At 41.5% G+C, this 11281-nt stretch overlaps 1 protein-coding gene across 1 annotated transcript; it reads left to right on the top strand.

Moving 5' to 3' along the window:
- The first annotated feature begins 1613 nt into the window (after nucleotides 1-1613).
- Nucleotides 1614-8601, top strand: and2 (actinodin2). Its single transcript, XM_034104994.1, has 7 exons — nucleotides 1614-1691; nucleotides 2961-3067; nucleotides 3577-3668; nucleotides 5176-5220; nucleotides 5779-5957; nucleotides 6678-7562; nucleotides 7784-8601. Exons 3-7 carry the CDS (start codon nucleotides 3596-3598, stop codon nucleotides 8186-8188), a joined length of 1587 nt encoding a protein of 528 aa, XP_033960885.1. The 5' UTR covers nucleotides 1614-1691; nucleotides 2961-3067; nucleotides 3577-3595; the 3' UTR covers nucleotides 8189-8601.
- The last annotated feature ends 2680 nt before the right edge of the window (nucleotides 8602-11281 follow it).

Raw genomic sequence — 11281 nt, 5'->3', positions numbered from 1 at the left:
AATATTCCCTGCAGAATTAAATGCCAATTGTAGAGCTTCAAGCAGTTTATCAGGAATCTCTGGGTTTCTTGACAATGTGGAGCTCGTGCCCTCATTGGTCATGTGCGGGTTCGTGTGTGTTGGAGGAGGGGCTCTGTGAGGAAGTCTGAAGGAAGAGGCAGATTTTTTCCGGTTGTGTATTTTCAAATTCTAGCGCACTCGAGCTGGTTTCTCCAAAATGACATACCCCACCTTTAACTGAACTGTGAGATGGTTTAAGTTCTAAGATGCAAAACAAGGTCATGGCTATGTTAATGTGCTGTCATGAAAATGTATTCAGTCTTTATCTACCCTGAATTTTTTATCTTTTATACTCTAGATTGGACCATCATTTATAAAATGAACATTATGCTGTATTGAACATTATTACAAACAACCACGTTATTTTTTGTTGTGCGATACTAAATGATAAATGTGTTAATTTTTTCATAGACTTCTTTACAATCTGACTTCTTTTGCAACCAGTAGAGTTTCCCCACTGCTGGCCATTAGAACGAATGCACTTCTGCTTTGGCTTCACTTTTCAGACCAGGAGGTTGAAAAAACAGCTTTTCATTATTAACAATCTCTTGCTGGTTTATTCGTAATTTGAACCACAATTTAATTGCTAACATTAAAGCATTCAACAGGCATCATAATCTTTACAACGGTCTGTGCTTTAATGGGCTTTTCTTTCACAAGTAGCATGAGAGGCTTTATAGGTTTTAGCCCAAATGTTTAGTTAAGTTATACATTATCAATGCACATAAGAGACTGCTTTAAGCTGAAGAAGACAACCATTTGTCTTTTTCTCTGACAACCCCACTTATTTTGAAATGTGTAAATTGCAGGGATCATAACCAAAGCTGAGGCATCATCACTCATGCAAGAGAGACACGGTCCTGTGGGAAAAACTGTACGACAGTGGAAAACAATGAATACAAAATAGATGGAAAGTAATGACTCGAGTGGAATCATTTATTTTTGTTTGTTTTCCAATTCAATGAAAAACTTAAATCAAAACATGTTGACATCTAAATTGAGCTATTAATAAATAAACAGTATACTGTAAAAAAAAAAACTCAAGTGAATCCAAACCATGGTACTTACTGTATAGCTCAGGGGGTTATTATCAGGAGGAATGGTCAAAAACACATGTCTACATATTGAGTGGAGGAGGGAGGCCTGAAGGCAGGGGCTGACATCTTCTGTTTTGTTTTGTTTAATGCTTTCAAAATCCAACTTACTCTTGTTCTTGGTTCTCCAAAGTTGCCTACTCCAGCTTTAAAGTCTGTTAAGAGTTATGGCTCACAGGAAATATTTGCTAAAGAAATGCATGAATGCTGGAAGCTATGTGTTACCTTCTTCTTGTTCAATTGAATACATGCAATGCATCTCATTTTGCCTAAGGTGCAAGGTGCAAGCCATACCTATTTAAAAAAACATTACACCTATTTTTCTGACAATGTTTTCCAACTCTGGATACATGGTTGAAACATTACTTCTGCCTGAGGTAGATTAATTAATGCAATGTGTAACTAGCCAACCCACTGAAAGGTAATAATGTTGAAAAACATCCAGTTTAAGATTAACTAAAAAACCACACTGAATGTGACTGGTGGCGGTGAATTCAGCGATACTTGAGTTATCTCACGGCACTACGTCTGGAAAATGTAAGTATGCGGTATTTTCTTTAAGTAGCCTTTCAAATAGCCTTTGGGGTTGTTTTACTGTTTTCCAGCTAATGTTCTGGTTTCCATAGCTCCTGTACGGTATATACATTTATATATTCCACTGGCATTGGCTGGAGGCTGTACAGGCTACGTGGCAGAGAGCGAGCAGCAGGAGCCTGTAGCAAACAAACAGGATGGTGTTGGCATGCTGGTCCTGATGTCTCTGCAGCTCCACAGCAGCAGCTGCATTAGTTTCCTCTCCTAATGACTCCAGATTCCTTCATGTTGTTAAATAAAAACATGTATGGGCAAAAAAATTGTGAGGGAGGTAAAACATTGAAATAATTCACATTAAGGTCTCATACTATTGCCAATAAACAAATATAAAGAAACAACACTTAATAATAGTGCAGTTTGTACCCTCCAACAGATGCTTACTCCTCTTACTGTAGTTCCAACATGGAACAGCTGAGTAACTTGATTAAAAATGGAGGATAAATGGCTGCACTTTTCTAAGCCCGCATTAAGTTTGGAAACATAATCAAAAAGGCTGGTGCAACGTCTGCTCCACTGAAAATAAAAAAGCCACGTGGGCCTACCTGTCATCCTGGACAATATTACTCAAACATTTATCACTGTTCTGATGCAACACTGGAGTTATTTCAGAAATATTTATTTTTGTCTTTGAAGTTAATTTCTTCACAGGGATTATTCTAACGGAGATAAAGCCTATTTTTATTTACTGCTAGTTATTTACCGCTCGATTCTTTTTATGAATCCTTTTCTTCCTGAGTACCTTCAGCGCTACCTCTTGGGCTACTGCTTCCACTGAAAGTTTTATGAGCACCACCTCATCGATAGCCTGCAGCACTCCTTTATAAATCTGCTCTCCTGTAACAGAGGCCTCAAGCTGTGTGGATTCAGCATCTTACAGTTTTTTGAGTTTGCGCCCACAATATTATGTAGACTTAAACATCTCTAAATCAACTGGTGGCTTGGAAACAATGTCACCTTGCATGTTGACTCCAAATTCCAAAGCTGTGAGGAGAGAAAATGGACGCTAAATGGCACCTTGTTAATGTTTCTCCACTGAGAATAGTCATGCTGCTCACCTCTCCTAATTACAGGACCCCTATTGGTCGGACGGATGGCACGCAGGAGCCAATCCCAGAGCACCTACCAGCATGCAGGGGCAGTTTGACATGCCTTTTTGTTTTTAATGATCAAGGGGGTTCCTTTAAAATGTTTGCCTTTCCGCCTGTCCCTTAGGTTAGAGAGCTCAGACAACCAGCAAGCCCCCCTTCAAGAAGCTCGATCCAGAGAGCCGCTGGATCCCGAGGTGATCACAGGAGGCCTGAACTTCAGCCCCTTTGCAGGTAAGGACTCTTGTGCATGATGCTAAATATATTTGCAGTTATTGGAGCCACTGCAACTGCCTGCTTCATCGTCTGTGGTTCCAAAGTGAGAAAGTCTTCATATTTTTTTAATCAGCAGCTGTTATTTAACAGACACAAGAACATTGCAGGCTTTTTCCCTGTTCGATTGTTCATTTCAGTCGAATTATATGATATTCAGATATTCATAATTTCCGTCTTATTTTCCTCAGTAATCCCTGAAAGAAATCTGTATTACAGCATGTCCCCAATCCTCTCCATTGTCTGGGTATCAGCCAGTTACATAAAAGCTTTCTCATTGTTCCAAGTGCATTGTCTTCTCATTTCCATATCTAACAAAACTCTCCACAGAAATACAAGACACCAGATTCAATCCAAGTCTAGTTGAATTGTAATATCACAGAATAATGCCAGAAGTTCATTCTTTATTAAGTAGCCTCAATTCTGATACAACATTACCACTGATTATTGTTTCTGTCTTTTCCCCTCAGGAAGCATATAAAACAGAAAATGGCGCGTTCTGGAGGACCATCACTTTTCCTGATCCACACAGGATTCCTGTTAGCTATCGTTTTACTTCCAGGTGAGACTTAATGTACATGTTTTAACTGATATAAAATGCTTCTTTGATTTTTTTAACTAAGATTCAGATGGCAAAAATGTACTCTAATGTTAACTATAAGTGTTTGCATATAGCCACACTGAAGATACTGAGGTATGTTGGCGGAGTTATCACCCTGCTAAGGATTGGATTAACAATGATACTTTGATAGGTTCCATTTTTGAAACTTTGAATCTAATTTAGAGCTGCCCACTATTAGACAAATAGTAAACACGGTCATAGTTTTTGTCTTGACTACTTGTGGTTTCTTCTGTTGACGATTGTTCTAATCTAAACAAATATTTACTTTAAACTGTGATTACGAGAGATGTTCTATCTCTCGTAATCACAGTTTAAAGTAAATATTTGTTTACGTTTCACTGATGAGAAACTCTACCAACCAACAAATTGATTAGTCGACAAAGTTGTATGGGTCTTTCCGAGTAAGCCTTAAAAAAATAAAATGTGTTTTTCGTAAAAAAAACAATAAATTAAAAACAATAATAGAAGTTTGTTGAATTTAGGTGTTTGAGACAAGTGAGACAACACTATTTAGAATCTCCAAGCTCCCTGGTTTCGTAACCACCTGCCTTTTTAAAGCTTGTATTCTTCATTTAAAAAGTCCACAAATATGTTTGTTTGGTTCTTTCTCAGCTTGGTTCATTTGAAGGATTTTCTCTGGCCTTAATTTTCTAATCCATTTAATCATCTCCCGTCCTTCAGGCGAAGCCTTTGTGGAAGAATTTGTGGTTTTGCCAGCAATGGATTTTAGCACCATTTCCATTTTTTGTGTTCCTATGTTATTTGTTCTCCCTCCTTAAGGGGAACACATCCTTGGTTCCCATGAAAAGTTATATAGAAATGCATATTATTATGCATATTATTTGTATTATAACGTCCATGAGCATTGGCTTATTATTGTCACATAAACATAAACTACCTTCAATACTAGAAAGAACATTCTGTGTTGATATGCATGGTAGCCATCTCTCTAGAGTCATACAAAACATGAACACCTTCTCCTCTGGGAGATTTTCCACATTAATAAATGTAAAGGACCGGAAGTTTCTGCCATAATCAGCTGACTCCACTAGTTTTTTCTCGTTAACTTCGGAAGGAATCGCCCCCCCCCCCCCCCCCCTCCAACCTCTCACTTTTACAGTGCATTAGTAATTGGTTTGTGTGAGCGCCCAGTCTTTGTAGTTTTACAGGTAAACTTTAAGGAGGCCCCCAATAGTTGCACAAGCTCTACTGGTCTGGCTCAAAGCCCAGCAGAGCGTGGGGCTGGGTGGGGGTCTGCAAGAGGGGGGGTGTTTAATCTGCAGGATGCTGCATGTGTCGGGGCGCCAGAGCCCCAGCACCTGCCGTGTTTCACCCGTGGGCTTATTAGCAGGTCAGCGTTTTCCCTGATGTTGAGAGAAAGCTCAACATCTGGTCCCAGTCAGTGAGCGCCTCTGCTGCTGCTAACGTGGCTGCTTGTGTTTTACAGAGTTTCTGGGGGCCGTGCCAGTGGAGCAGCGCAGGGAGGAGGAAGGTAAGCATCTGTGATGTGGCATGTGGGACACCATGGCAGTTTAGTCAGTTCAAATATGGATTAGGGAGGTGGACTTTAAAAACCTCAATCATGGACAGAGGTGATTTCAATGTTCTTCCTTCGTTACACACAGTCAGTAACTCACAGATGTTGGTGACAAAACAATTAGCTACACTTTGGTGAGGTGCAATACAGAGCTAAAACGAATTTTACTGACATCACTATGTAACACTCAGGCTTCTATTGGCTAATGCTCCGACACATTGTACGTGATATGCTAAGGTGCGGGACATCTAAGCAATTAGCCAATCACAACAGAGCCAGCCAGCTAACCAATAATAACAGACTTGGCTCTGGTTTTAGACAGAGGGTGAAAAGAGGTGCTGCAACACAGGCAGAATGAGAAAAATAAGCACTTTTTGAACGTTGAAGCATGTAAACATGTCACAGTAGAGGCACAAAATACAAATATGAACCTGGAAATGAGCATAATGTGTACTCTTTAAACCATTTGTAAGTTATTTATCCAGCACACTTTCTTTCCCTCTCTCTCCTCAGTGACTGCAGTGTCTGACGATGTGAAAGCCGAGGCCATGGAGAACCTGAGGACTCTTGTTCGCAACAGAAGGAACATCGTCCCCGTCATGGCCCCGATGGGCCAACTACCCCATTTCAAACGCATGCCCGACTTCTGGGGATGGTACAAGCTCTTCATGAACAGCCACAACCAGGAGGGAGTGAGTGCAGTTTGTTTCACATTAATCATCAGTTCCTACCAGGGAGGATTGGCTTTTGGATTTTTTACAAAAAAGACTGATTAAACAGTATTCAACCTTCTTCATATGATAAATTAGCGATGCAAGTCCTGTTCCAGCATGTTATTACCAGTGAGAGCTCAGTGGTTTAAGATTGAGGCTGTATATAGATGAGAAACAACACAGTGAGCTGAAAAAAGAAAAACTCCTCCACAGAGGATTTGTGTGAAAGTGTTCATCTATAAAGGTCTTTGTTTAAAGGTCCCATAGTGTAAAAAGTGAGATGTATTCACGTGACTCTTAGTGCTATATAATTACTGTGAAAGCATGAAAACGCTCAGTCCTTGGAGAATTACACGCAGCCTGTTTCAGATATCTTAAGCCTTTCACACGTCGCCAGGACTACTGCATTGTTGTGAAGTCAAAACGGTTCATCCTTTCATTCACTATACAGTCATTTTCTGGAAGCATCTTTTTGGTTTAATGTGGCAGGCGCTAAACAGAGCGTTTCATAAAGGTATCTGCAGGCAGACACTATGAGAAATAGGATGTGTTTTGAACATTAAAGCATGTTAACATGTACTGGAAGTCACCCAAAAAAGTCTGGAATTAAGTATAATATGTGTCATTTCATTTCTTATTTCATGCATGCAAGCGTAAATAATTAAATTATACATTTTCCCTTTTCACCCAATATTCCAGATTGAGGATCTGGATCGTCTGTACATGAACTTCCTGCAGAACAAGCACAGGTCAGAGGAGGGCCCGAACTTCAACCACTACCTGAAGCACCTCAGTGAAATCTACAAAACCTGTGCCGACTCCGATGATCCCGAGTGCATCTCCGAGTCCACCAGCAAGCCCAAGGCCGCGCTGGTGATGCCCGAGGCCATCAAGACTGCCGACGTCAGGATGTGCAACCCTTACCTTGACCCCTACTGCCTCTTCCCCATCGGCCCCAAGGCTGCTGCGCCCGCGCCTGCTCCGGTCAAACTACCAGCCCCCATCCTCACCCCCATGCTGCCCATGCCCATGAAGCGCTCCACCGGCTTCTACTACTACGCCCCCGTCCTGGAGCCCTTCCTCAGCGAAGCGCAGAGGGCCGAGCTGCTGAGAATCTGCAACTCTCAGGATGTGGAGTGTCTGCAGTATCACCTGAGAGCAGCCTATGGCTACCGCCCGGCCGCTGGCCCCGCCCCATCCTACGCCGACCTCAAATGCGACCCCAAGGACCCGTACTGCATGCCCCCCCTGGTCCAGAAATCCCCCACCGGCTTCTACCACATGCTGTACCCCAGCTGTGACCCAGCAGTGGATCCTCTGTGTGTGACCGCCGCCCCGGCCCCTCTCGCTGCGAAGAAGGAACCCAAAGAGCAGCACTGCAACCCCCTGTTTGACGGCGGCTGCAACCCGCTGAGCGCCACCAAGCTGTCCGGACTCACCAGGCCCGTGTTGGAGTTCGCCCCCAAGGCAGCGGCTGCTTCTGGTCCCGCCCATCTGTCCTGCGACCCTCGCTACGACCCGTACTGCATCCTGGCCGCCGCCGCCACCCTGCGCAGGCCCGCCCCGCAGATGCCCGAGCACCAGGTCTGAATTTGAAGTCCTGCTACTAGATATAGTTGGATGTCTTGACTAATCTAGTGAAATACTGCTTGTTGAATGGTGCTACTAATTGTCTCTTCCTTTTCATTCAGTTTATTAAATGATTTAGTGAAATTAAATGGGTGTTGCGAAATGCTTTTACTTGCTTTCTATGATCTGTTTTGCATCTGTTTTGAACCAAAAACACAAATCAATCAATTAACCAGGTCCGCTACAAGCTCGGCGTCGAAGGCAAGACCAAGGATGGCCACGACTGCTACGTGCACTACGACAAAGACTGCACCCCCTTGAAGTATGGCTCCGCGGCCAAGGCCAACATCAAGGCTCCAGCCAAGCCTTTCTGCCATCCCTTCGACCCAAACTGCGGCAAGTTTGCTGCAGGACCCTCGGCCGTTCAGGCCCCAAAGCCCAGCAATGATGGCATCATCCTGCCCGACCCCGACTGCGACCCTGAGATGGACTTCAACTGCCGCCTGCGTCGCGCCCAGCCCGCTGCAGCCGCCGCTGATGAGCCCGCGGTCGCTGATGAGCCCGCGGCCGCCGCCGAGCCCGCGGCCGCCATGCCAAACTTTGAAGACTTCCTGCGGGGCGTCATGAGCAAGCACCAGTAGAAATAACAACATCAATGCCTTCTAGATAATCTACCTGGCAGAAATGGAGCTCACTGTGTTGTCTTTAATCTTTATGGACTTCATGAACCACCTTTCACAGTATCACCAGGTCCATAACAAACTAGAAAATACATCGGAAAATATTAATATAATCTGAACGCATCTACATTTTGGTCTGCTTTACAAAAGGGGAACAATTCAAGAGGGCCAAGCAACATAGATCATGTGAAACTTGTGTATTAAATACTTCATGTATGTATGTTTGTAGAAAGAGTCGTATGTATAGATGTTTGATAGATTAGGGGTAGTTACATTTGTGTTAGTGGGCAATAATTTCTCTCTGCTGTACATTCTCCGTTTCCATTTGAGTTACCCTATTTAATGTTATGTTTCACATTTTTCTGTAACTCTAAACCTCGTAATGCTTCATCTATTTAGTTTTTATGAAGTTCTTAATAAAAATTGAGTTGGAAAAACTTCTGAATTGTCTTTCTAGATCTGCACTTTGTGGTCACAGACAGAGATAAGAGGAAAGTATACTACTTGATGATGAGCAGCCAAACACCATTGCTAAAGTTTCAAGAATCCAACAAATATTTAAAAGTTTTAACATCATTTAATAAGGTTTACTCTGCACACAGCATTTCATCACATCATCACATCAGTACCCAGATGTTTCAACTAACATGCAGCACCCTGTCCTGCCTTCCAGCCAGCTGGCACCAGTTTATTATCCACCATTATAAAAATAGCTCATTGTTGCTACATCTGCACGTTTTATATTCAAACATAATTTCCAAAATTATGTGTTTCTAAGTTAGTACATAAACTTCTACCTAATTAGAGATGCATTAAAACAGTGTTTTCCCACCTTTATTGCAAGATAAAGGGAAGCGTTGGCAATTTTCAACCAGCTTTGTGTCTTTTCAAAGTGGGTGGTACGAGCAAATAAACAATGTTTTGCTTCTCTCAGTGTTACTGCAGCCTGGGGAGCTCTTGGCGCCAGTAACTGACGGAGGGAAGCCTGTGTTTACCGTGCAATGTAAAGGGCTGCTGTTAGCATTGTGTTCATAATGGCAATGCTAACATGCTGATGTTTAAGTGGTACAATAGTGCAGCTGAGGCTTATGGTGTTCTTGCAGGTATTTGGTCTCATTATGAGATGTTTAATCAAAGTATCTCTATAAACAGTTATATGACCAAAAGCCAATGGATTCTCAGATTGGGATAAAAGCGGTTGATCAACCATGATAGCAAAATGTGTTTCTGACAATGTCACAGCTGTCCACAGTTGTCTAAATTATTAACAGTGACAAGGGGAATTCAGTAACACCTCGAGCAACGTGATGAATTCATCCCGAACAGTGTCATCACCTGTCCTGTGAAACACTCACACACACTTGTCTTTGTAAATTGTGAGGATATTGTATTGACCCACATTGATTTGCTAGATGCTAAAACTGCTAACCGTAAAAGCATGTGCAATCCCTAAAATGAATGGTAATCCAGATGTTTGAGTCCTGATAATGTGACTGTTTGAAAAGGTGAACATAAATATAGTTATGCACAAAACTAACATGTTTTTTCTGCTGGGTGGTGTATGAGCAGGAGGATTAATATTTACAGTTACACATCAATGTAACAACAGATGCATAGTGCATCTACCAACCGTACGGAAAATACAAATAAATCTTAGTTTAACATCTGACAAAAACGCAATCAGAAATTCAGGGTTTTGATAAATTAATGTATTTCTTTGAAATGTGAACAGCCTTTATTCAAGAAATCCTGAATGATTAACTGCTGTATGTTCTCTTCCACAGTCCACAGCTAAACAGTGTATTTTATAAACCAGCTCCAGCCCTGGGCTACAAGGACTGCAGTGTCTTCTTCAATAACCAACTTTTCAACAGCTCCAGCACACAGCCGTCGCCTCAAGGAGACAAACGCCGCCACCGTCGCTGCTCCTGACAGTTTTAAAGGCAGATAACACACAGCCGGGCCGGTAATGACTACCTGAACACAACATGCACTCAAAAAGCACCGTGAAGGTATGTTCCTAATTGTAGCTGCTGTCCTGTAAAGTTTGGACTGCAGAATTCTCCTGTGACGCTGAAAAAACAGTGAAACTTTCTGAAGCAAAACAAACTTCAAACTGCATTCAAGTTCAGTCCTACCTGAGTCCTTTACCATATTCAACTGTGCTTTAGTGCAGTAGTTGAAAATAAGTCTGTTAATCAAGTAATAATTGAAAGTGAGGCGCTTTTACCGCACTACATGTATTTGACAGTATTAGTTACTTAATCTGCAGATTCAAATCACTAACACAAAATATAATAAACAAATATAGTTTTGTTAAAAGTAGCAGATGATACTTTATTTATCCTGGGATACAATTCTAAGTAATGCACAACTTATAATACAGCAATATAGTAAGCATTATGCTACATAATAAGTACTTTTACGCTTCGTTCTTCAAGTAAATGCTAGTACTTTAGTAAAGTACATGTTTGAAAGCAGTCCATACTTGAGTATTTCCTCACTGTTGTATTGCTACTTTTACTTGTGAAAACAATACTTTTTCGATCACTGTGTCAGGGTCTAAAATGAAATAAAAACTTTTCAAAGAAACGTTCTATTCAAGTTTTAAACGTTACAGTGTCTTTACTCTCCCTAAACCAAATACATATTGTTTTCTAACCAAGTAGAATGTTTAATGTGATGATGATACTTGCAGAGGTGTTTCCACTCTTGTTGTGAGCTTTAATATTTACCTGCAGTCTCCAGCAGGTAGCGCTGATCTCCCAGAGCCGCAGAGACTGAGGCTGTCATCTGTCTGTCCATCTGTCACAATTATGTCCATCAGACTGAGCGTCAGAGCTGTTCTGTAATGACAGCTAGGCTCATGAAAAAAACTTCAAAGCATGTAAACCTCGTACAACATTAATTAATAATCATATTTAGACCATTAATCCAACATCAGTTAGACTACCTCCTTCCCTATTCATGATATAACATAATGTTTTTTTACTTTTACCTTTTATAGTTTGATATCTTTAGGTGAGATATTGTGAAAGCTGCATTGTTGCTAAA

Source organism: Pseudochaenichthys georgianus, chromosome 17 (genome assembly GCF_902827115.2).
Source record: "Pseudochaenichthys georgianus chromosome 17, fPseGeo1.2, whole genome shotgun sequence".
Classification (NCBI taxonomy): Eukaryota; Metazoa; Chordata; class Actinopteri; order Perciformes; family Channichthyidae; genus Pseudochaenichthys; species Pseudochaenichthys georgianus.
Note: the sequence above shows the minus strand (reverse complement) of the source record. Positions and strands in the feature narration are given on the sequence as shown.